The following is a 27,157-nucleotide window of genomic DNA, read 5'->3' as shown; positions in this document are numbered from 1 at the left end:
TAGATTCTACCGAGAAGAACAGGCAAGAAACTCAGTAGTTACTCTTTTTTAACATTTAAAAATACAAAGTCATGATAGTTAAATACAATTATCTAAATTAATATATCCTGCTTGGAAGTCAACAGGTATATGCACATCTTCAAAGAAGTCAGGAATCCCGCTATTATTCCGGGTCATAAAAAAAACAAAAAAAATTACCAAAAATAGTTAAGATGGACATAAAGAAGCAAGTAGTACTTACTTTATATTTGTCTTCTAGCTTATGAGTGAATGGGCTGCGTAACTAAATGTACAAGGGACAAGACATTTTAGCTTACGGTTAATATTTGTTACAGTACCGGTGTCTATGGGCAGTGGTAACTAAATAAATAATATGAGACAACATCACATATATTACTCTGATCCCAATGTAAGTAGCTTAAGCACTTGTATTATGGAAATCAGAAGTGATGACGGTACCACAAACACCCAGACCCATAGAAAACTAATGGTAATCTACATCGACTCAGCCGGGAATCGAACCCGGGACCTCATAGTGGCGTACCCATGAAAACCGGTGTGCACACCACTCGACTATGGAGGTCGTCAAATCATCAGATAGTCTTTGCCCGTTAGACTTATTTTCATTATAAAACATATGTCATAATATAAAAATATATTGCTTCTTATGATTAAAAAAAACATGCATAATTGTAGTCTATTTTTAAAGTGATCAGGAGTTTCTTTCATCAATTTTCATTTCTTTCAAATCAAATCAAATCAAAATAAACTTTATTCAAGTAGGCTTTTACAAGCACTTTCGAATCGTCATTTAACAATTAAGTAAAGCTACCACCGGTTCGGAAAGTAGATTCTACCGAGAAGAACCGGCAAGAAACTCAGTAGTTACTCTTTTTTAACATTTAAAAATACAAAGTCATGTTAGTTAAATACAATTATTTAAATTAGTATATCCTGCTTGGAAGTCAACAGGTACTAGCTCCACGCTTTTTTATCATCTATAAAATCTTGTATTGAATAATATGCTTTTTATACCAATGTATTTTTTACAAACGATTTTATTCAATATCATATTCACTTATTATGGTCCCTGTCGCCATTCATAGTTCGATGTAGAGTAAGATGATCATCATCCTTCATCAACATTGGTAACGCAACTGGTAATTGGTCATATCGAAACCAAATGAAATTAGGATGTCCTAATAAATGTATTATAGTATGTACCTGTTCAATGGCGAGGATCTTTCCAGAGGGTCTGAAGTGCAGGTAACTGTCCTGGTAGAGCTGGTCTCCGCTTTCCAGTATCTGATCCAGGGTTGAGGAACACCAGCGACAGACATCCTCGACACGAGACATGGCTACAGCCATTATCGCGCACGATAGCGCCTTGGGGAAAATCAATTTTTTATGAGCCAAGAGTTACAGCTATGACATAATTAACATTTGGATTGAGATAACACAATATTATACTAACTATGACGATTTTATTGTTAGATTAATAACCAATGCAAATGACTTCGATAACTTTGAATTAATGCAAAACATATATTTTATTAGAAAACGTCACAAGTCGTATAAAAATATAGATATATCAAACACAAATTCCAATATTCCTAAACTAATTATGGAGCTTTTTAAATTATATATTATATATAAGAGAAGATACCAGCGAAACAAGTTAGGCAAAATATTTTAAATGATGTTATAACCCAAGTCGATCAAGTATTCGAAATTAAGTGATATTTAAACTAACCTGATTCCCCCTCGAAGCGTATGGGAACTTACGACAGCTCATCGAATGCTGTGCAGACAGGAACTGCGTGCCATCATTGAGCACCAACCAACCGCTCGTGTTACGTTGCCCTGAAATATTTTCATGAGACGTGCGATATACCATAATTGGTCATCATCCTCCTGTCCTTATCCCAATTTAATTTGGGGTCGGCGAAGCATGTCTTCTCCATTAATACTTCTCTGTCGGACGTCATCTCACAAGTAACATTCTTTCTAACCATATCTTCTTTCACACACAATACGTGATATACCAATTATTTACTATATAATATATATACCGATTGCCTCATTGATCAAGCGGTTTGATTCTGTTATAAATCTCGTTATTCTGGGTTCAACCCTAGCTCGGGTTAATAAAAAAATGTATTTGTGTAGAACAATTTTCAGCAAAAAATTGTCCAAAATTTGGAAGTTCGAAATGTGTACATTCCTGCCTCGGAAAGCACGTAAAGTAATATCCTGCGCCTGCACACTTTCCGATCGCGTTGGATTTGTCGTTTCATCGGATTATGAGAGTCAGAGAGTAGAGAGTCGAACCGGTAATAAATTTAAAAGAAAGAATAGTAGTAATGTAATCTTAAAAACGACTCTTTCAACGTCATTTACAATTACCCATTCAAAGTATTCAGATACAGAGACATAAAAACACTAAAATGAAAACTGAACGATTCAATACTGAAACGTAACGCCTGTGAGGAGTTATAGAGCAATTATATAATCCCACATATATATAATATTTAAAACATTTCCAACCTTCCTACTAATCACAGTTGGACTGTTTCGACTAACTACAGGTGTGGCATATATCGCTACATCATACAATCGTACATACATATGTAAATACATGCTTACAACTAATTTTAAACATTTATTTCTTATTTTTCAATTGCAATATAGCTTTAATCATAGTGACATTTTAAATTTATTAAATTTGATTGCAGTAAAATAACAAAACGTTCCTCAAACATCTCATTTGAATTATCTTTTTATGTCTAGTGTTGTAAAACTTACATAGTCAATTATGCAGAAACCTATTGGAAATTATATTCCGTACGTATACAAATACTAACAATAACTACAACAATTTGTCAAACAACACTATCTATCTATCGCTCATTCACGACCAGCACTGAACCAGATTTGATGAAATTTCTGTGAGGAGTTTGAACTCCAAGAAAAGTCCTAGGAGAATCCGTTTGGTGTATAGCCCAAAGTCAAAGGCAAAAATCTCTATTCAAAATTAAGTGTATACACTTGCTTATAATATTGACAGTCAAAAATCTACCACCGATTCGGAATAATAACACCTCGAACCTGAGAAGAACCGGCGAAAGAAACTCAGCGGGAGATATTTTCTTTTTTATGCTACATTTTCAATAACAAATATTTTTGTTACTTGAAACAGCCTGGAGGCGTTCATCATCCTATATCATCATCATACCCATAACTACATATAATACATTTGAAATGAAAATTTTGTCATCATCATCATCTCACCTTTCAACTTCCCTTCCTCCTTGTCCTTCTTCTCGGCGGCTCGCTGCGCGTCCACGCAGGTGGCGCTCCCCGGGGGATGCTTCCTGTCACCCTCGGAGGCGCGACGCTTGCTCCCGTCGATGCCAATCTTCAAAATTAACAATAAAACTTGACTTTTTTTAAAGCCAAAATATTATTTGCCATAAATTATATTTTATTCTTGAAATGATCATCAAAAAATTGACATTTGAGTTCTTTAGAGCCAAGTCAAAAATAAGAATTAAAATTTATTTAATTCACGTATATTTCTTATATTAGAAAACTTTCAAAATTCTTCGTCATTCTTGAACGAGTTTACAACGTTAACTATAAACTCAACATTTTTTTTCGATCTCTCTGGAATATCTCATTTATATGTAGAGTGTGCCGGAATACCTACAAAAAAGACCAACGGCACCCTGTCTGTTCAAGGGAACGTCACGGAACCGCTTGCGAGAGCTAGCGTGACATCCCATCTTGACGTAATATATACATACAGCATACAACATATTGCAATACATGGCCCCAAGTACAAAAGTATTTCTGTTATTGACGACCTCCGTGGTCGAGTAGTTTGATACCGGTTTTCATGGATATGCCACTCCGAGGTCCTGTGTTCGATTCCCGGATCTGGGTGCTTGTAGTACCGTCGTTACTTCTGATTTTCCATAACACAAGTGCTTTAGCTACTTATATATGGATCAGAATACTGTACGTGATGTTGTCCAATATTTATTCATAAAGGATTCGCGGCGCACTTTCTGTTACCAAGTGCACTGATGAAAGAATCCAAGCTATAATTGTTGTACGCTACCTTACTCGTCGCTGGTACAAGTTTGACTCCCGGCGGCGCTCGGACTAGAGGCGGTTCGACTCCACCCAGCTTCTTAATCGGCTGTATCGTGACCGCCATCGCGTATAATTGGAAGTCGTACTTTGGTCTCTCTGTGACTGGTACGTTTTGTAAATACCTGTATACACAAATTATTTCAACTGGAAGGTATGCCAATTGAGAGAGCTCAAGTGCAAGATCAGAAAGTTTCCGTGCTTTCTAAAACAGAGGACTGTCAGTACTGCCTTGTCCTACAAACAAACATTGGGCATTGGCGCCAACTTTCTGAGGCCTAATATCCTGTACATAAAGCTAGGACCAAGGGATCTTTATAAGGTAGTCTAGACCAATGATGGGTCAAAATGAGTTGCAATTTTTTGTGTTTGGAATTCATGGGCCAATCTCTTACATAACAGTGGAGATGCCGTAGCTGGTGTCAAATTGATGGTATACAATGCAATTTATATTGCTACCAGTATCAGTGATCAAAAAATACCACTCCCAAACTCACGCGAGTCGTTTCTCCAAGTAAACAAATATGCTTTTACTCACGCAAACGCCATCATCTTCGCTGATGTAAACGTCAAAACGCAAGCAGCGCCATCGTCCTACAAATTAGTTAACTATTAGTATCCAAACATACTCAAAAATACAAAACATACAATGTGAAGTATAGTATGACACAAATGTAGCATCGGCGAAATTCGTAAAACCGATCACATCCGAATTAAGTACGTTCTCCCAAATTATCGATATTTATTTCTCATGTGAATATGATCTTTACACAAACGTAACAACTTGTAATATCATATGAACTAATATATTCGTCAATTTGACACGTCGATTTACATGCACTTGCTTTCTCGGGTTAAACTGACGCGAGAAACTATAGGGACGAATAGCGTCAAATGTTGAATGAAATTCATATTGGTTGTGTAAATCGGCAGTAATTGGTTTTACTAAATTTGCCGATGCTACATCTAAGTTGTGTCGTACTATACCGGGCCTGATGTTGTGGATAGAGAATAGCACGTAGACTTACCTGCGCGTCGACCCGCAGGCCGGTGGGCCCGCAGGCGTGGGGCTCCAGCATGTAGTAGGGCGGCGCGCCCGCCACGCGCCACAGCGCCACCGCGCGCCCGCACGCCCACAGCACGCCGTGCGTGTGCCCCTCGAAGAAGCGCTCCAGGGCACATCTGCGCCCCCGGCCTCGTTATATCATTCATTTAGACAGCTAGTACTGGCAAATTGGCCACTCGATGGTAAAAGTCACCACTACCAATAGACATTTTTTCTATGGCATATGTTGGCGGACGAGCATATGGGCCACCTGATGGTAAGTGGTCACTATCACCCATAGACAATGACGCTTAAAGAAATATTACCTATTTAAATCGTCATTGCGCTATCAACCTTGGGAACTAAGATGTTATGACCCTTGTACCTGTAGTTGCACTGAATCACTCACCCTTAAAACCGAAACACAACAATACTTGTTTGGCGGTAGAATAACTAATAAGTGAGTGATACCTACCCACAGTGTTTCAAATTTCTGTGGACGGTGGTCACTTTCCATCACGCAAGCTTCCTGCTCGTTTGCCACCTATACCATAAATATGCTCGCACAAACACACATCCAAGTGCAAAAGCCTACCATCAAGGAATATATTTAAAATATTTGTAACATAATTTTAAAACCACAGATTTAAATAAATTATAATTTAACAGATACAAGATTTTTTTTAATACTGTATTAGCAAATGAATAACCAACGCCATGCCTCTTGTTGCCATAAACAAATCTCACCTGACAGTCATCTCAGTGGGTTCTCTCTGCTCGAGTTTACCAGAATACACCAGCTGCAAGTCGTAACGTACGTAGTTGACGCCCAAGATGAAGCGTTTCAAGACCTGAAACGCAGACACGGTCAAAGACACATCCAAATGCATTATACTGTCAGTGGCGGCGTAAGGCGTGGGCGGTGTGATCCACGGCCCACGCCCGAAATTTGAAAAAGTACAACATAACATTGGGATCAGAGTACTGTAAAAAAAAACCAAACTGTATCTTGCCCACATTAAGATTCGATCTTGTGTCGCCACTATGTAGTCCATTGCAATTTGCAACCATATAATAACAAATACCGAATAAAATACAACAACAACAACAACAGCCTGTAAATTCCCACTGCTGGGCTGAAGGCCTCCTCTCCCTTTGAGGAGAAGGTTTTGGAACATATTCCACCACGCTGTTCCAAAGCGGGTTGGCGGAATACACATGTGGCAGAATTTCTATGAAATTTGTCACATGCAGGTTTCCTCACGATGTTTTCATTCACCGCTGAGCACGAGATGAATTATAAAGACAAATTAAGCACATGAATCAGCGGTGCTTGCCTGGGTTTGAACCCGCAATCATCGGTTAAGATGAACGCGTTCTAACCACTGGACCATCTCGACTCGAATAAAAATAAAATACATTTGACAACAATTTGGCGAGATATCATTCAAACCAAATCAAAGTAGACTTTTAAAAGCACTTTTGAGTCGTCATTTAACAAACTATATTAAGTGAAACTTGGTCGAGAGATCATCTCTAAAGTATCTAAACTACTTTAACCTCTTGAGTACTTGTAAGCCCTGTAAGGGATAAGCATTTCTTCTATACTGACTTCACATTGGAATTAATTTCCAAGCTAACCATTTATTCTAACTTATGGCATCTCAACTGTGCACATACAGCAATATCTCAAACAAAACTCGCCTGCAACGGTGACAGCAAATCTTCACCAGGTCTAAACTCGTAGCCCAGGGCACACAACGAGGCCGAGAACAGCTGCCCAGCAACGACCATGACCTCGTCCACCGTGTTCCTGGTCCAGAGGTGGGGTCGCCTCACGTGCGACATGCAGGCACCGACAATCGCCCCACACGACGATTGGAGGATCGCATCTCGAGTAAATCTAGTATTATCGGTAACCAAAGGATCTTTTAGTCAATTTACCAAAAAAGTAAAATATTCGGCAAATAAAATGGATAAGTTAACATCGTGATAGGATATTGTCCAAGCCAGGTATAGTAGGATACAAATTAGATGTAACATCGGAAAAATGCAATGGAATGAAATTAAACCGATTACTGCCGATTTACACAACCAATAGAAATAGCTCCCTATCGCGCCATTCGACGCTATTCGTCGCTATAGATTCACGCATCAGAGAAAACAAGCGCATGTAAATCGACGCGTCAAATTGACGAATGTATTATGTCGTATGATATTACAAGTTATTACGTTTGTGCAAAGATCATATTCGCATGAGAAATAAATATTGATAATTTGGGATAGCGTACTCAATTCGGATGTGATCGGTTACGAATTTTGCCGATGCGACATCTAAGTTGTGTCGTACTATACTCCCTACTTTTTAGGTTATTCTTCCATCAAAACAGCTATATAGCATTATTATTTCTTGTTTGAAGGGTGTGTGAGCTTGGGCATACAGGAACCAGGGTAATTGAAATCTTAATTCCCAGTTAGCGTTGTGCATTGGGAAGGCGACCACTTACCATCAGCGTCCCACTTGTACAACCCAATAATTTTAGAAATAAGATAATGAGATCCACTCACTTAACAAGGTCGGGAGGTCGTGTTCCTCGAAGTATTGTACGACCGCGAGCTGTCTCCACAAACGCAGTCAGCACCTAGTCAAAAAAAATACCATCATTTGAATATAATCGACGACCTTCATGGTCGAGTGGTGTGTACACCCGTTTTCATTGGTACGCCACTCTGAGGTCCCGGGTTCGATTCCCGGCCGAGTCGATGTAGATTACCATTAGTTTTCTATTTTGTCTGGGTGTTTGTGGTACCGTCGTTACTTCTGATTTCCATAACACAAGTGCTTCAGCTACTTACATTGGGATCAGAGTAATGTATGTGATATTGTCTCAAATTCGTATTTAAATAATTCTGTATTTATTTCAAAATACTATCAATTTACTAATAAAGATTTAATTAATCATTACCACTCAAGTGAGTAGGTACCACCCAATCATCACATACTCTGCTGTCCAACATAATATAAGGGAACCAACGATTTAGTTAAACCATTTCTGATGATGCCAAAGTTTTTAGTTGTGGGCTGTGGTGCTAACTTACTTCATTTCATCAGATGACCCAATTTTAAATGGCTCCCAATTGAAGTCAAGGAATGATTAATGAATTAAAGTGATTCCTGATGGTACCTTCCACTCATAACCTTCATCAGGCACGGCTCCCTGCTGAGTAACAGCCCCGGGAGATTTGGCCAGCTCCCAGAACACTTTCACCGACGATATCGAATATCTGATGATTGAAAGCAATTAAAATTACTATGCAATTAGATAATCAGTTCACATGTTATCAACAGTCAAGAATCAAGTACTTTAGTTAAAAGCATTAAATGAAATCTTACCCAAAAAAAGAAGCATTATTATTTTCTAGTGAACATAAGATAAATAAAAATAATAATAATAACATATAATAAATACCGTGCAAAATCACTTAGAGCTACAACACAAATACATAAGGATATTGTAGTAAGGAACAATGGATGAGATCTTCAAACTTCACATACGATTGAAACGGAGAGACCCTGGCACTCCCCACGAGCCCTAAATACGTAAATCGCCTCACTTGTTAGGGCCGGGGCGCGCGAGTCGCTCGAGGCTGGATGCGAAGGTCAGCGCGAGCTGGTCGGGCGTGAGAGGGTACCCTGGAACTTCCCACGAGCCCTAAATACGTACGCAAAGGGATCGCCTCACTTGTTAGGGCCGGGGCGCGCGAGTCGCTCGAGGCTGGATGCGAAGGTCAGCGCGAGCTGGTCGGGCGTGAGAGGGTACCCTGGAACTTCCCACGAGCCCTAAATACGTACGCAAAGGGATCGCCTCACTTGTTAGGGCCGGGGCGCGCGAGTCGCTCGAGGCTGGATGCGAAGGTCAGCGCGAGCTGGTCGGGCGTGAGAGGGTACCCTGGAACTTCCCACGAGCCCTAAATACGTACGCAAAGGGATCGCCTCACTTGTTAGGGCCGGGGCGCGCGAGTCGCTCGAGACTGGATGCGAAGGTCAGCGCGAGCTGGTCGGGCGTGGCGAAGAGCACGAGCGCGGCGGCACCGCCGGGCGCGCTGGCGCCGGTCGGGCCCACGGCGTGCGCGTCCCACAGGCACAGCGCGCGCTCGTCCGCCGCGCGCCACACGCCCGCGCAGTAGCCCTTCGCGCACAACACGCCGTACTTGTTCTGCGCACACATTCGTTACATCAATATGGCAACACAAATTATATTAATATTACATCATCAGTCTGTAAATTTCCTCTCTCCTGACTCCTCCAATGACATTCTAGTAAACAGATATGTTATTAACACGCAAAAATTGAAGACGTCCTAATTGTGACATTTACCTTTAGATGTTTTACGTAGTAATACGTTATAATACATCATAATTACGTAGTAATACCCTTTGCGTAATTAAAACATCTAGTTATCCCTTTTACTTATTGTTTTTATCAAGCTATCCTTTTTACTTGTAAAAAAATGTAAAATAAACGGTCCCCGGCGCAGCACACTTTTTTTCTGTTGTTTAGTATGGATATAACATATCTGTTTATTAGAATATCATTGCTCTCCTCTAAATGAATCATGCATTATTTACGATTGCACTTAGAGACAATACGAGACAACAGAACGAGTTATACAGACAAGGCTTGTTAGAGTCGTCATTTCTTTCTGTAACTTCAGCAGCTGCCTTTCTTTAAACTTACTTCAACTTGTACATTCCAAACATTTAGCAAATATATTTTACTGTTCTATCTGTTCTCCAAAAATCCGTCATATACATTTTACTAGCAGTTCAAACGAAGCTAGATAACAAGTAAACACCGTAGGTAACATACTATATTCATACGACAGAAAAATTACAAAAATATGAAAGAAGAAAGGAAGATCAGTCTTACCGTCTCAAAGAACTTTATAATTCCTCTCCGAAGATTCAGAAGAGTTCCAGTCTCACCAGCTTTGATATCACCGGTCACTACGTCACTCTCTACTTCCAACCTTACCTGCACGTATTATGTAAAAAAAGGATACCTTAAAATGATCTAATATAAAGAAAAAATGAAAACAAAATTGGAATTAGGGAAATCTTATGAGAATCTAAGGTACGAGGTTGAATATTCATCTTTATCCATTACCCCACTCTCAGTAACAGCCTGTAAATTTCCCGCCGCTGGGCTAAGGCCTCTTCTCCCTATTAAGAGAAGCTTTGGCACATATTGCACAAAACTGCTCCAAGGCGGATTAGTGAATACACGCGTGGCAGAAATTATAAACACTAATTAAGCACATCAATATTCAGTGGTGCCTGGATTTGAACCCGCAATCATCGGCTAAGTTGGCATTCCTAACAAAGTATAATATCACTGTTCTTACATTGAATGTGGTTACGTGAAACTCCTTCTGTACTTCATCGGGTGTCAATTTGGGCGGATTTGAGGCTCGTGGTAAGGACATCGTGTACAGGCGATCTCCATACTTCAGTATCGCGTCCAGGAGCTTCGGCTTCCAGTATATGTAAGGCTCGATGTGTTCCACAACGATGCCCATTATCGCGTTCGCTGCATCCTGTGTTGGATACATTATTTTTGAATAATATGGTAGCAGGAACTGCTGAAAAAACGGTTGCAGATTCATTTGAACCAGTATCGTAAACTTGCCCAAATTGTGAGTCGAAAATTGACGATTACAATGAAAGCCTTAAGTACAAATAAAACAGTCTGTAAAATACCCACTTCTGTATTTTTTTAAAGAATTTGTGGATATATACATATATTGTTGTAATAAACAAGTAACACCTGCGTCAAGTCACACAACTTCCCTTAAAAAAAAATAGGCGGAAGATTCGTGGTCGACACATTGAGATCGCGAATATAATTATTACGGTGTAATGTGAACATTGATGGTTATTTGTGTTGTAGACTAAATGTTTTTTTCTTTTGTGGTAGATTGAATGTTATTTTAAATTAAAGATAATTGTTTTAGAGGTTAACCTACTTCCTACTTCTGGGTTTAAAAATATATATTCCATAAAAACATACATACAAGTTACTTTTCATGCAAGTGCGTTAATCTAATGTCAAATTTGATATTGGTCAAAGTCAAAGTCAAAAATGGCTTAGGGTAAGAGAGGCCTTTGTCTCTTAAGAAGATTGAAATGATGATACCTGATTATCTCTGTTTGGTTGATCCAAGAAGTAATCCTCATTTTGCGCGACGCGACCTCGAACCGACGCAACCGCACGTCCGATCCTTGTGAAATACTTGCCAATGGCCGCGTCGTCCAAAGGCTCAATGAGCAATTCTCCCTCTTGAAAACAAATTGATAATAAAAATTACTTGGTGGTAGGGCTTTGTGCAAGCTCACCTGGGTATGGCATGCAGTATTGTTGTGTTCCGGTTTGAAAGGTGAGAGAGCCAGTGTAACTACAGGCACAAGGGACATAGCATCTTAGTTCCCAAGGTTGGTGGCGCATTGACAATAAAAGGAATAGTTAATACTTCTTAGAGCGTCCATACCACTTACCATCAGGTGGCCCATATTATGCTCATCCATCAACGTATTCCACAAAAAAAAAGTTAAATTGAGAAAGAATTCTCTCTCATACACAAACTCAATTTCGCTCACACACACTCATCTCTCGAAAAAAACGACGAATCAATTAGTTTAGATGTAAAACATTACCATAAGCAAGTTCAAGCAATAGTTCGCTACTAATATTAACAAAATCATCATGGGAAACTCCAAGTTTAAGTATCGGCGTTCATCAGTGTGAGTAACTTTGTCGCTACAAGACAGGACCGCAAAAAAACACATTAGATAATATGATTAGTTTAATTTTTAAATTTAAAATGGCGGGGGGAGGGGACATTTTGTGATTAATTTGATCTATATCAATTAAATCTAGTTAATAGATAAAAAATACTTGTAATCGGTTTGTAAGAAATCTAAAATAAAACCTAGTCTAGATAATTTTCAGACTAAATTGATGCTAGAAAAAATCATGTTCTCTTGCTAATACAAGCTGTCGATAACCCAAACATTATACAATCAGATGTAGTATATTTTTGTCAGATGACCTTCATTTATAAAAGTAAAAAGTAAAGTAACAGCCTGTAAATTTCCCGCTGCTGGGAACTCCTCTTCAAACCCTCTCCTCTTCCATTAAGGAGAGGGTTTGGAACATATCTCACCACGCTGTTCCAATACGGGTTGATGGAATGCGCATGTGGCAGAATTTCGATGAAATTAGATACATGCATGCATTCCTTATGATGTTTTCCTTCGCCGCCGAGCACGAGATGAATTATAAACACAAATTAAGTAAATTTATAGTGGTGCTTGCCTGGGTTTGAACCCGCAGTCATCGGTTAACTGCATCTTCGTTGCGTTCATCTCAGCTCACCTTCATTTATGTAAGAACATATTTTATCTTAAATTTGTTTTGTTATTATCAAACTCTAAACAACTTATAAACGACCTTTTAACTTTCGGATGTCTCTTATTACATAATTATTAACTACTATACCTTCTTCATCTTCGACTTCATCATCACCAGTCTTGGGCACCGTTCCCTTCCTCTCCTTCAACACTGTTGTCAATTCATTCGTAATCTTAACCGGATACAGCTTGTAGGGCGCTAGACATTGCTTCCTGTCGAGTCCTCCTTGAAGGGCTGTTTAATAATAATAATAGTTTAAAAAAAGAATAAAAATTATAAAGAACAATTTTTGACACTACAAATTATTTATTCGAATATTAAATTAACAATTCATTTAAACCAAATTACTAGGTTACGTACAAGGTGACGTTTTGTTATTATGGAAATGGATGTTGAAGAAAAAATAATATCCCGAATCCATGTAAGATCTACCTGGTGCATTATGAGTTCCATAAAATAACAAACATCACCTAGTTCGTAACGTAGTAACAAATTTAAAGCAAGCATGGGCTGTCATTAAAGGAGAGGATATAGAAAAAGATAATTTAGGGCAGAAAGATCGGTGCTTGAATCAAACTATTTAAGTAACATATCATCTCTGCTTTACATTCAATCATTTTGTAACACAACGACTCAAAATCATGACAAACCTACTTAAAATGATGAATAATTAATCATTACTTTGAGAGAAAATAATTTAACATTTGTTACCTTACAAATATCACAAGTCATTAAAACATTCGTTCGTATAAACACAAAAATGGGCACAACATTAATTTCACATCGGTAAGGTTTGTTAAAGATCATCTTACTGAGTTTGTCGATGAACTCTCCGGGGCTGGCAAACACCATCAGAGCTGGGCACGACTCCGGTGGAACGAATTCCGGCTCCGGTTCCGGTTGCTCTTCGCCTTCTGAAAATTTATCATCCGCTAGAAAGCTACTTCAACTTCATTGATTTCTCAATCAATCCAAGATTTTATCTGTGTATTCTTAGTATCAGTTAACAATTTACTTTTTGTATAATTTAAACTACATCCACAATCCAGGTCCATCCACATTTTACAATCGTCCGTACCTTTTTTTACAAATTACTATTATAGTACGACACAACTTAGATGTAGCATCGGCAAATTCAATAAAACCGATTACGGCCGATTTATACAACCAATAAAAATAGCTCTCTATCGCGCCATTCGACGCTATAGAATCTCAGTGTCAGTTCAACCCGAGAAAACAAGTGCATGTAAATCGACGGGTCAAATTGACGAATATATATTAGGTCATGTGATATTACAAGTTATTACGTTTTGCGTAAAGGTCATATTCACATAAGAAATAAAAATAGATAATTTGGGATAGCGTACTTAATTCGAATGAGATCGGTTTTACGAATTTAGCCGATGCTACATCTATTTTGTGTCTTACTATACATTTTTATTTGATATAATGATATATTGATAGTAGTTATTATTCTAATACTTAGCTTTTTAACTACTATAAAACTAAGAACACCATAAGAACACCATCGCCTCTAGAACTCTCCATGCCGGAAGCTCTCGCCCGTACTGACATTAAGGTGGTGGTGGTAGGGCTTTGTGTAAGCTCATCTGGGTAGGTACCACAGACTTACCAGATATTCAACCACCAAACAGCAATACTTAACCTTGTTGTATTCCAGTTTAAAGGATTGGTGTATCACGCTAGAGGACCAAACATCTTAGCCCTCGAGATTGATAAATAATGTCTACGGGGCGATTGTGATCACTAACAATGAGGAGGCCTATTGGTCCAACGTCAAAAAGGCTATTAAAGTTCAAGATATTAATAATATTGCGATATTTCTGGACGTGAAATGGGTACAACAGTAATGCCCTAAAATTTACGTATCGATGGCATGCAAGCATTCAGAAATTTCATTAAAACACATCATGACGTGACGTCATGACATCTTTATTTTGTATTTAACAGTAATACGCTTAGGTGGTATCTCACCCGCTCCAGCTTCTTCATCTCCTTCTTCCTCGCCACCACCGCCACCTTCCCCGGCCATCTCGTCTTTAATTCTTTGAAGACGCAACTCATCACCTTTGCAATAATGAATACTCTTTATAATAGTCTGTAAATTTCGCCTAGCGAACCTAACTAGCCTAAACACAAGAACATTTCCAAAAAGGTGTCAAACATTTTTGGGAATTGTTTTCAAGAAAATGATATCGACTGAAAATTTATAGGACAAAGCAAGTATTAGTTGATGACAATAATCTTGTCATTATTATTAATTGTATTATTCAGCTACAATTTTATCAAGAAGTCTTTCAAGAAATTATGAATCTCGTTTATATATCAAAATCGATATATCAAAATGCTACAGATCCCGAGATCCTGACAAATATCTACGTGATTAGAAAACAACGCGCGGTGCGTTGAAATCGCAGAAACTTTTTCAGGATACACTCAGTAGCAGTCTGGAGCTTAATTTTCCTGTTGAAGTAAGAGAGGGAAAACAAAGTGCATCCGTATTTTTCCGCACACTTGCATACAAAACTTTTTTTATAAATAATTCAACTCTGTAACATACATATATTCAAAAGAGTTTTTATGAACCTTCTAGAATAGAAAAGATTTTGTGTTTGATTTCATATATTTGAAATTTAAATCACCTACATTTATATACATATATATATGAACAAGGTCACTCACCCTTCTTTATCCTCTGTGGTGTCAACATGCCCTTGGGCAAGGTGGGTGCGGGATCGAATGCGACCACTTTCCCTCCAGCAGACACCCACACTCCCAGCTGGTGGTAGTCGCCAACGAGTAAAGACACCGACGTAGGCTTCGTCTGGTCGTACCACATTTTGAATAATGCATCCTTAATTTCTGTGGAATTATATATGTATTTATAAATGTATGTGTGTATAACACATACTTTGCCAAATATTTCAAGGTTTCACAAAAACATCAATGCAATAAAAAATTACGAATATGAAACTCCAAACTTCCAAAAAATACCAAACTTCCAAAAAATACCAAATTGTCACATAACACCTGACTATATAGACAATATAGCTTACGTTTCATGGGCGGTTCCTTATCCCCCTCTTCTTCTTCTTCTCCGAGTTCTTCTTTTTCGGCTGCTTCCTCTTCGCCTCCTTCCTGTAAAGAGTTTTAAATTCCCAAACCGTTATGAACTGATTCATCCATATTTAAGGCGAGTTCATTATCCATCTATCATAACACTACGAGTATGTACCTACAAAGTAATTTCCAGAGTTTCACAAGCTTGGCAAATATAATAAATTATCATTAATGCTATCTACAACTATTTTTATTAATTTATGATTATTTAAACGTCCTGAGTGACGGAGCAAACGGCTTCATCAGCATTCTACAATTATTTCAAACATTTCCAATAATTGATAATTGATGTGTATACTATCCGCCATCACTTCTGATGTAGACCAAAAAATTAATGATTGCAAATTCACCAATGGGCTGAATTCATACTCAATTTGAATGCTTGACAATTGACAAATGGTTGACAATTTCGATTTTGATATTTATGTGTATATTAATTCCCGCTTGGTGCAGTGGTATATGTGCGGATCCAGATTCGTGTACATATGACCGTGAGTCAATCTTAATTTTAACCATACGATCATATGAGCCACCCATATGTCACCAACGGCCATAGACATTAGGGCTGTAAGAAATATTAACCATTCTTTAAATCGCTAATACTTCACCAACTTTGGGAACTAAGATGTTTTGTCTTTTGTGTCTGTAGTTAGTGTACTTTTTCCCCTAACCCAGAAACCTCGTACATGCTCCAAGCCCACTCACCCCTGCTGGTTCATCGGGAAGCCGTAGCGGTAGCCGGATGGGGTCCTCGAGTTCGATAGAGAATGTATTTGCGCCCATTTCAAACTTCTCCGTCAGATCGTTTGGCTCAATCTCCTTGCGGCCGGTCTTCTTAACGTGATTCAAATAATACTCAACGCCAGCATCTGGATTTACAGTTCACATTGATATTGGGGGCATTTGATGTAATTTATATTTTTAAACTTTGGCGTTTCGTAAATTCAAATCGTTTGTAAAAATTACATTGGTAAAAAAGGCATATTACTCGATACAAGATTTTGTAGATTGAAATTAATACCTGTTGACTTCCAGTTGACATACGTATATAATTGTATTTAACTAAAATGATCGTATTTTTTAAATGTTGAAAAAGAGTAACTACTGAGGTTCTTGCCGGTTCTTCTCGGTAGAATCTACTTTCCGACCGTCGGTAGCTTCACTTAATTGTTAAATAACGATTCAAAGGTGCTTGTAAAAGCCTTCTTGAATAAAGTTTATTTTGATGTAATTTGATTTAATTTTGATCTGTTTTCCCGAATATCAGACAAATATGATAACAATGCACGAGCTTTATAAAAAAAATCCAAGTTATTGAAAACACAAGATTTCGGACAGATTTAAAAAACTATAGTATTATTTTTCAAAGGCTTAATAACTTTTAAGAATTGAAAGAAGCCAAACGATGATCTTGGGATGTTTTTAACATTATTTTAAACAAAAGAAGCAAACAGTAAGGTATCTATAAAATAATTTATTTATGTATCAACGCATATCAAATCCAGTGCAATTTTACAAAACCATAACAAAAAAAACATCCATGCAATAGATACATTGGTAGGTGGTCTCGTAGTGGGTATGAACAGTAGAATAGAATTGAAAACCGACTAACCGAGAAAATTGTACATGTGATCCTGATGCATATGCGGTGGAGGGACAGCCTCGGTAGCCGCTGCAAAGGCGGCCACCACAGGCAGCGCTAGAGTGCGACCGGCCATATCTTCATCCTATTCATATCAAACATCAGAATCAAAATCACCATCACTATCGACCTTTATACATCCTGGAGAATATTTCATTAAGACCTCAAAGATTTGCTTAGTCTTAAATCAACAGACTTTAAATTTCCTCTTTGTGGGGCAAGTCATTCTCTTATTTTGAGGACAAGGAGTGTGCAATTTTAGCGTCAATAGCGTGATGGCTTACAGACTCGTTGGGCTATTGTCGTCCTTATGTTAACAAAGTAATAAGCTTAAAAGAAGGGTTTAAAAAGGATATTAGTCATTAATTAATTTGAGGAATTGCTACTACCGTCACGGTAGCATGCGTAAGCGATCCCGTGGCGCCCGCCGAAAGACGGCGAGGTTACCAGTGGTTTTTTAGTGGGTAACATTACGTGGGGGAAGAGTGTAAAGCGTTTTTGCAGCGAGAAAAAAAAGGCATTACTACTATTATTTAAAAAAAAGTAGATATACATGGCGAAAATTTGCATCCTAACTACTAATCACTAATGCAATATCATATATTTAAGAATTCCTTCACAACGCTCTACCTTTTTTGTATTCGGTTAAGATTCACATATTATTAGGGGTGAATTCTTGTTATGAGCATGAAATCATCCTAAAAAAAACTTAGTTGAATTCTTTAATCTTGGGTCGTCTACGCCTCGTATGTGTCTCTCTTGCAGTGCGACTAAGAAAAACATAGATTTTTCTGTTGCAAGAAGTAAAGTAAAGTAAAGTAAAAGCTTGTATATTTCCCACTGCTGAGATAAGGCCTCCTCTTCCATTAAGGAGAGGGTTTAGAACATATTCCACCACGCTGTTCCAATGCGGGTTGGTGGAATGCACAAGTGGCAGAATGTCGATGAAATTAGACACATGCAGGTTTCCTCACGATGTTTTCCTTCACCGCCGAGCACGAGATGTGTTGCACGAAGACCGTAACATTATTTGCTATTTTTTTATTTATAAACACTTTACACTGCTATATTGTAGAAAGTGATAAATATATTTACATGATGGCTATTGAAAGCAGAATGGTATGGTGTACTTTTATACGGGGTCTCTTCGACCACCAACCACATCGAGATTCGATCACATCACATCACATCGAGTTTCAGTTACTTAAATGTTACGGGGTCTAATAAGCCCCGTACCGGTATGATAGTTTTCATACGAGGTCTTAAATGCCCCGTAGATGAAACTGCCAAAGTAGTAATAAACATATAACACTCACGGTAATGCCGGCTTTCTCAGCAGCTTTGCCGATAGCCGTGTTCTCGCCCCTCGGTCCCATCATGATGGCGGCGCTGCCTTTCGCTATCCAATTGAACGCTTTACTCTGTAAACAACAAGTACCATTCAAATATATCAAGTCACAAAAGTTTCAGGTGGCATATGTATATCCAATTGAAGGAAAAAAGCAAATCAAAATTTCTGATAGAGATCGTCTTGATATAAGATTTTAAATTAACATGGATATTTTTATTATTAAAGTTATTAATTTCGAGATATTTACCATGTTTTTTATTTTTTTTCGGTGGAGCTCGATATTTCGACATTGTCTACGAATGTCTTGTCCACGAGACACGACGAGACAGACTGAGACAGTCTCTCAAAAATAAAAAACATGGTAAATATCCCGAAATTAATAACTTTAATGGTCTGGAAAATTTACAATCATCAAAACTATACAATCAGTATCTACATGATCAACATATCAGTGTTCTGCTTCCAAAAGGCTACCCTGTGTACTTGAGATCGCCAGAAGTGAACTCAGATCCCATACTTGGTGGTATAGTACTATACTCTATTATATCATTAATAGAGTAACAATTGAGTAACCCAAATAAAATGGAAGCCGGTTTTATCACGATGTTTTCCTTCACCAACGAGCTCGAGATGACTAAAGACACAAATTAAACACATGAAAATTCAGTGGTGCTTACCTGGGATTGACCCCGCAATCATTAGCTAAGTGTACTAACCACTGGGCCATCTCGGCTCGACCACCACCGAGTAACTTAAAATAGTCCAAGCTACAAAACATTTTCCAATGTTTTTTATGAATCAAAGTGATCGTGTTCATTTAAACCAACACTCACGTCCAATTTCGTTTCTGGTGCACCAATCTGTGTGTTAAGTTTACTCGCATTCACCGCAACTGGTGATATGTTAAAGCTGTCGTCGAGTCCCGGAGCCAAGTTGCCCAGGATGACATTGGCTAGATCATCAGGTGATCCCTTCACTCTAACCAGGCACGCCGCTGACCTTGGTTCCTCGGACGGATAACCTAAAATTTTAAAAGGTATAAATATTAGACTAGTTTATTATTTTAATCACATAATAAATGTAAAAATAATTGTATCTATGTATATAAAAATACTAGTAAGTCGCGCGCGGGTTAGTTCGCATGTCGGGTTATTTTTTTTGTGGGTTGTGATGTGTCAGGCAAAAAAAGCAGCCTATATGCTTTCTTTGCCTTCAAGTTTGCTTCATACCAAATTTTATCAAACTTGCTTCAGCGGTTTGATCATAAAAGTGCGACAGAAAGACAGACAGTGTTACTTTCACATTTATAATATTAATAAAAATTATAAAGAGATAAAAACTATATTATTTGTTTGTATATGTATAGGGGATAATCTCCCCCTCATTAATGGTCCTATCCCAATTTTCTTTTCTCTGTCCTAAATCTGTATTATGCAATACGGTATTAACTTTATACTTATCACTTTTGTTATTAGTAAACTGCACTCGTGCGAATCGAGGGCGGATTAATTAGTCAACAATAAAGTATCATACTACAAAGCGAGCATTTATTTCCTGTATTGGCCCAATGGTTAGGACGCGTGCATCTTAACGGATGATTGCGGGTTCAAACCCAGGCAAGCACCGCTGATTCTTGTGCTTAATTTGTCTTTATAATTCATCTCGTATTCAGCGGTAAAGAAAAACATCGTGAGGAAACCACCGATATGTATTCCACCAACCCGCATTGGAACAGCGTGGTGGAATATGTTCCAAAAGTTCTCCTCAAAGGGGGAGGAGGCCTTTAGCCCAGCAGTGGGAATTTACAAGCTGTTGTTGTAGTTTCTTGTATAGTTTATTTCTTATTGACTTTTAAATGGAAAATTATTACCAACATTTTCCACTATTCCTTAAAAGTATGATTAACAAACATAGTAATTTAAAACGTCAATTACTAAGTAACTAAAACACAAATTCCTTAATTCAATATAGAAACATTACTCTAAGGTACTGTCAAATTAAACACTACCATCGGTTCGGAGAAGAAAATACTCTGACCTGAGAAGAACCAGCGAAAGAAACTCAGCGGTTTTAAGCAATTTGGAACTATTTACAAACCTACATAACATATGAATATCAGCAGAAGAAGTGTGTGTGTGTGTGTGTGTGTGTGTGTGTGTGTGTGTGTGTGTGTGTGTGTGTGAAAGTGAAAGAAACTCAGACCCATCGCTTACCATTCTCATCACAACCGTGAGGATCAAAGAAGTAGTAGCTGTCTTCAAATCTCCAAATAGCTGTCGAGCCTCCCCTGGCCGTGACGACGGCGTGAGAATGCTCCTTGAACAGCTGGCGGATCGAGTCCTTGAGGGCGACGATACCACTGCCCGGTTCGGGGTTCAATTTACCTGGAAGATTATCGCAACCAACCATCATAATATATCCATGAATAAGTAAAAATTCTAGTAATTACTTAATTAATTTGGGCACCCAATCTAAGGCACTAATGTTGTGGAAAATCAGAAATAACGACGGTACCACAACCACGCAGACCCAAGAAAACATAGAAAACTAATGAACTTTTTCTACATCGACTCGGCCGGGAATCTAACCCGGTATCTCGGAGTGGCGTACCCATGAAAACAAGTGTACACCGGTGTCAAATGTCGTCAAATATCTGGTCGTCCATGTAAACAATCTAATGACGCCAGTTTTCTAAAGTAAATACATTAGGTACATTAAGCATTAATTTTTTGCGTTCAAACTCGATAATCTCTCTTAGAAGTTCTTTTAGACAGAGGAAAGTCGATACTACCTCCAAGAGCATTTAATAAGCCTTTTATATTCATTTCTATAATTAAATACGTTGTTCGGAGCATATCTGTGTAACACCTTGCACCTACCATGTAAATACCTAATAAATGTAAATGAAGTATTTTTTAAGAATATCATAAACACCACTAAAATGACAAGATTTTAACAATCTATTTTATCGAGCATACAGGAGCCTCAACCATGACGATATTAATGGTGATGACGAAAATTATGATGATAATTATGATAATGTTTATGGTAGTAGCGATGATGATGGTGGTGATAGTGCTAGTGGCGGTGTTTGTGACAAAAATCAAAATCAATATAAACTTTATTCAAGTAGGCTTTTACAAGCACTTTTGAATCGTAGTTTAACAATTAAGTGAAGCCACTACCGGTTCGGAAAGTAGATTCTACCGACAAGAACCGGCAAGAAACTCAGTAGTTACTCTTTTTCAACATTTAAAAAATACAAAGTCATGTTAGTTAAATACAATTATTTAAAGTAATATATCATGCTTGGAAGTCAACAGGTATTAATTAACTCCACGCTTTTTTATCATCTATAAAATCTTGTATCGAATAATATGCCTTCTTTACCGATGTATTTTTACAAACGATTTGAATTTACGAAACAGCAAAGTTAACAATATCTGCGGACGGTAATGATGATGATGATGATGATGATGGTAGTGATGGTGGTGCTGGTGATAATGGTGATGATGACGACGATAAAACAAAATAAAATCTTACCGCTATACGCGCTATCCATAACCTCAGTCTCGATACAATCATACTCCGATATCTTGAAGCGAGTCAGTACATCAGCCGCCGCCAGCATCCCCGTTGGACTCTTCTCCTCTTCTTCCTCCGCCTCTTCAGCGCGAGGCGTCTCGAGGCTAATGCCCATACGATCGAGATGTTCCATCGTATTTTGGTAAAGAATGTCGCCTCGAACGAGGGTCTATTTGAAACACAAATATCCATGTAATAGGCTATTTGACTGATTTTTAAAATCCATTTTATATTATTTAGTAGAGGTTAAGGAACCCAGTAAAATAGACTTTTTTATTTCTAGTACATATTTGCCGAAAAATATCATATTAAAAATTCCATATTTAGCGTGAAAACGCTACTTGGACAATATGGCGCTGCAATGGGGTCGGTGACGTCACTTTGCTGTAGTTTAATCTGTTGTACATATAGTAGAAAAGCAAAGTTTACAAGAAAGTGACTTCATTATAAGCCCGGCCGATCAGGAGCGTTTTGTGTCACGTGACAAACGTTTGAAAAAATGAATTTTTATTTATGGATCATTGAATAAATGAAGTATTATTTTCAACTTTTCTTAGCAAATTACCATTTTTAAACTCATAATATACACTTTATTACAATAATTCACAATTTATTTTTCGCATTGTCAAATTACTATTATGTCGTAATTATTATAATATGTCGTAATTTATAATATCAGTCTACGTTATTTATATGTATGTGGTTTTATATATGTCACCGTTAGATTACAAAATTCGTTAGATTACAATCTGACGAGACAGATTGTATGTAAATTGTAACGAATTCTTTATAGGTCATGCTCTTGAAAGAGAAATTTGTGAACCAAACCACGGATCCATTTTGACGGGACATTCACTGTATAATAAGGAGTATCTTAGGCTACAACATATTTAATATTATTAAATTCAAACGCGTACAAGGTCGCGGGCGCAGCTAGTATAAAATATATTTGTAGCAATGAAAACACTAACATTAGATTAGGGAAATATAAGAACTAATAGAAAACAAAAATAACTAACCTCATCGATATCATCAGCTGTCCAATTCGAAGGTTCTAGAACATGCGCCATAGCGATGGCCGCTATCGATACAGGCGTCGCTTGCTTCCCACGATGTTCCTCCGGGAATCGGAGGTCTGCCTCGTGAAACCTACCACGGACCACCCATCGGTTAGGAGCTACCGCTGTTGAAAAAAGGATTTATGTAGCCTTTAACTTTACGCATGTGGGGCAATTATTTATAATTCCAAATATAGTGTTATTCTTTTAGTATTCTCTAAGTGGATTTAAATTAAGTATGATTTTTAATTATGCCTTTAGTAATACATCATCAAACATTTCTTGTATAGTTAATTCTGACTATTTTATTTCGGGTAACACTAACATCTGATTAGTGATGATGGAGGAAAACTTAGGCCACTCATAATGTTGTCTTAAATTTTCGCGATTATTACACATTTAAATAAAACTAATTATAACGGATGAATCGCGTATATTAATTATTTTTAAACATCCCGACGTTTCGAGCACTTTGCAGTGTTCGTGGTCACGGGTAGACTGCAAAGTGCTCGAAACGTCGGGATGTTTAAAAATAATTAATATACGCGATTCATCCGTTATAATTAGTTTTATTTAAATTAGGCCACTCAGTAGTACATTAGCAGAGTGACAAAAATACCCTTGCCTTATCGAAAATTCTTTGCCCTCCAAAAGATTAACAACTTTACTCATTGCTTATATCATTTGTTTTGTTTAAATATTTGTGTATTATTATTGTGCATAAAGTTGTGACGGCATGTTTTACACTGCTCAGGCACAGCGCAAATGTGGAATCCAACAATTGTAATTTAAGATTTGAACACGATTAATTAATAGGTATATAATTGTTCACAAGTTTCTTCTAGATGGTTCTATCTTTTTTTATGGTATAGGTTGGCGGACGAGCATATGGGCCACCTGATGGTAAGTGGTCACGATCACCCAATCACCCATAGACAATGACGCTGTAAGAAATATTAACTATTCCTTACAACTTCAATATGCCACCAACCTTGGGAACTAAGATGTAATGTCCCTTGTGCGTGTAGTTGCACTGGCTCACTCACCCTTCAAACCGGAACACACACAATACTGTGTACCGTTATTTGGCGGTAGAATAACTGATGAGTGGGTGGTACCTACCCAGACGGGCTTGCACAAAGCCCTACCACCAAGTTTGAGAACTAAACAAGAACATAGCTTCTGTTTCAGGCTATATTCCCAACAAGCGACCCAACCCGAGTTCGTACGGTTGCAATACTGATACTGAATAGACAACAGAATTGATTTGTTTACGACATCACATTAGAAACTTCTAAAATTATCAGTGTTCACTTTACTATAATGTCCATGTATTATATATACAAACCCTTCCCCTCGAATCACTATCTATTAAGAAAAACCGCATAAAATCCGTAGCGTTAATTTATATATCTAAGCTTACATTGGGACAGTCAGCGTCAAATAATTAGACGCAACCAAAAAGTCCATAATATCGGTACAAACAAAGTTTCCTTATTGTTGTCAACAATACACACTCTTCGCTCAAAAGGTCGAGCCGTTTAAAATCATATAGATCGTCACAGTCAAACCGCCATAAATATGGTTACAGTAATCTCGCCAATGGCATCCAAGTATTAAGTGTTTTATTATTAAGTGTTCAAAAATACGGAACGCATTAGAAATATAGATTTCGTTTTATACTATGTAATGAAACGTATCTCACGTTTCAACTTATTCACCGGCTCCGGCATGTCACCCCTCTCCGTGACGTAGACATCGGATATACTGAAAGGCTTCCTCTTCAGGTCTGCGACGCTATCCAAGAAGTGCTCGCAGAGACGTGAGACACGATTGAAGTTGAGGATACAGGCCTTGCCGCCATCTTGAAGACCAACCTGTTTTGTTACATAACTAGAGGTCGTTGTTTGCTTCATATAGTCCAAGAATTTTAGCACCAAAAATCGGTCCGCTCTGCATAAAATCCTTCTACGTGATTTTTCGATTGGATTATGTTGGAGGGTGCCCCCCAAATATAAAACCGAGTGTCTGTCGTTACTTTACAAAAACAAAAAAAATGTTTTTTTTTTTATACTTAAATATATCGGAAAATATCAACAATAGGGGGAAAAGTTTGGTATAAAAAAGATGGGAAATTTTGTTCTCTACAAAAAAGATTTCTTTAGAAAATTTTATTTATTATTATTATTTAATATTATCTTTTTAAAAGATTTTTTTTCTTAAGGTTTTTAACGTAAAACTTACCGTTTCCGAGATATATGCAAAAACACGTTTTTTCAAGATGGCGGATAACGCTCGCAGTTTCGGGCGACAGAAACTAGGTATTATACTTGGTATTATACCTCCGACATCATTCAATCGAAAAATCACGTACAAGGATTTTATGCAGAGCGGATATCTAAAAATGTTGGACTAATACCACATTTCACGAAAATCGGTTCAGTGGCTTAGTCGTGAAAGAGCAACTGACAGACGGACAGACAGAGTTACTTTCCAATTTATAATATTAATATAGATAAAAGACAATCCACTCAATATTTATCTTATCTTATCTAGTAGTATCATTTAAAATATTAGTTTTGATTATAGCTTATTAATTGCAGAGAAAATCACAAAAAGTAAATATAGAAGACCAAGTTTAGATAAATTAGATGAAATATATCTTCAAAAACGAATCTGAATTAGCAAAATAATCAACAATGCTAGTAAAATTTTAGACAATGATAAAATCTTGAAAGAAAGAAAGAAAGAAAGAAAGAAAGAAAGAAAGAAATATTTATTAGGACACAGTACATAATAAAAGAATAAGAAGTATAAAAAATTAAAACAAAAGGAAGAAAAAACAACAAAAAAAATATAAACATATTAAGTAACTATAACTACTTGCTAACTAAATATACAAAAAAAAAACAACAACAATACAAAACAACACAATGATGCTTAACATGTCCTAAAAGGTGTACCATTCAGCTTCCAAGTTGGGTTCCAAGAACCCAACGCTGATTTTCAATGGTACCCTGTGTGGGTACCAGTATCTCTCTGTCTCTCTCTAGTTTTAAAGAACATATGAGACAACAAACCATTAGAGTGATATAAAATAAAGTTAAACTTACCTTATACCCGTATCTATCGGCGGGCCAAGGGTGATACACATAATATTTACCACCCTCGTTCCAGATAGCGACTTCATATTCCCCAGGAATCTAAATGTATTGAAGACAAAATGACATAATTTTTACCACTCCTGGACTAAGGCCTCCTCTCCCTTTGAGGAGAGGCTTGGAACATATTCCATATTTTAAGGACGATTTATTTGAATACAAGAAGGTTAGCAAACTTGCAGGCAGGCAAATAAAACAACCGATGTTATGTGATTAACCAATGCTGACATCGGTACGGCAGGAAATATGCCTTGCCTTCATTGGGAGCTAAGATGTTGTAACCCTTGTGCCTGTGTTACCTACAACCCACATTGCACGTTTTAAGAAAAAAATCTTAAAGTTAAAAAATTAAATATAGGATATATGTAATGTATTAGGTTTATTTTCCGTTCGAGACGCAGAATATGCCCCATATCTATAGTATCCACCACATAAAACCTTTTTATAAGGTCGTGCTTTCAGCAGCGTAACCATATATAACTCTTATCTATCATGGTAAGTACCGATGGATACCCACGACTCTCGAGTAAAGGCACATTTGGCATCAT

General features: G+C 37.6%; 1 protein-coding gene across 1 annotated transcript in view; it reads right to left on the bottom strand.

The window, feature by feature from the left end:
- LOC124542009 overlaps positions 1 to 27,157 on the bottom strand; it is a 56,266-nt gene that overhangs the window by 7,071 nt on the left and 22,038 nt on the right. Inside the window, exons 17-44 of the mRNA XM_047119961.1 lie at positions 26,562 to 26,651; positions 25,154 to 25,325; positions 23,410 to 23,573; positions 22,349 to 22,559; positions 21,019 to 21,189; positions 19,639 to 19,826; positions 18,771 to 18,875; positions 17,425 to 17,539; positions 16,518 to 16,681; positions 15,749 to 15,830; positions 15,375 to 15,554; positions 14,667 to 14,759; positions 13,484 to 13,585; positions 12,759 to 12,905; positions 11,397 to 11,539; positions 10,606 to 10,797; positions 10,131 to 10,235; positions 9,200 to 9,417; positions 8,386 to 8,485; positions 7,769 to 7,842; positions 6,905 to 7,103; positions 5,948 to 6,051; positions 5,184 to 5,337; positions 4,694 to 4,749; positions 4,124 to 4,280; positions 3,292 to 3,418; positions 1,754 to 1,863; positions 1,225 to 1,386 (exon numbers count right to left, since the gene is read on the bottom strand). Coding sequence (XP_046975917.1) covers positions 1,225 to 1,386; positions 1,754 to 1,863; positions 3,292 to 3,418; positions 4,124 to 4,280; positions 4,694 to 4,749; positions 5,184 to 5,337; positions 5,948 to 6,051; positions 6,905 to 7,103; positions 7,769 to 7,842; positions 8,386 to 8,485; positions 9,200 to 9,417; positions 10,131 to 10,235; positions 10,606 to 10,797; positions 11,397 to 11,539; positions 12,759 to 12,905; positions 13,484 to 13,585; positions 14,667 to 14,759; positions 15,375 to 15,554; positions 15,749 to 15,830; positions 16,518 to 16,681; positions 17,425 to 17,539; positions 18,771 to 18,875; positions 19,639 to 19,826; positions 21,019 to 21,189; positions 22,349 to 22,559; positions 23,410 to 23,573; positions 25,154 to 25,325; positions 26,562 to 26,651 — 3,885 coding nt within the window. The remainder of the gene's footprint in view (positions 1 to 1,224; positions 1,387 to 1,753; positions 1,864 to 3,291; positions 3,419 to 4,123; positions 4,281 to 4,693; positions 4,750 to 5,183; positions 5,338 to 5,947; positions 6,052 to 6,904; positions 7,104 to 7,768; positions 7,843 to 8,385; positions 8,486 to 9,199; positions 9,418 to 10,130; positions 10,236 to 10,605; positions 10,798 to 11,396; positions 11,540 to 12,758; positions 12,906 to 13,483; positions 13,586 to 14,666; positions 14,760 to 15,374; positions 15,555 to 15,748; positions 15,831 to 16,517; positions 16,682 to 17,424; positions 17,540 to 18,770; positions 18,876 to 19,638; positions 19,827 to 21,018; positions 21,190 to 22,348; positions 22,560 to 23,409; positions 23,574 to 25,153; positions 25,326 to 26,561; positions 26,652 to 27,157) is intronic.

Source organism: Vanessa cardui, chromosome 29 (genome assembly GCF_905220365.1).
Source record: "Vanessa cardui chromosome 29, ilVanCard2.1, whole genome shotgun sequence".
In the NCBI taxonomy this organism is placed as follows: Eukaryota; Metazoa; Arthropoda; class Insecta; order Lepidoptera; family Nymphalidae; genus Vanessa; species Vanessa cardui.
This window is presented reverse-complemented; position numbering and strand designations above follow the sequence as displayed.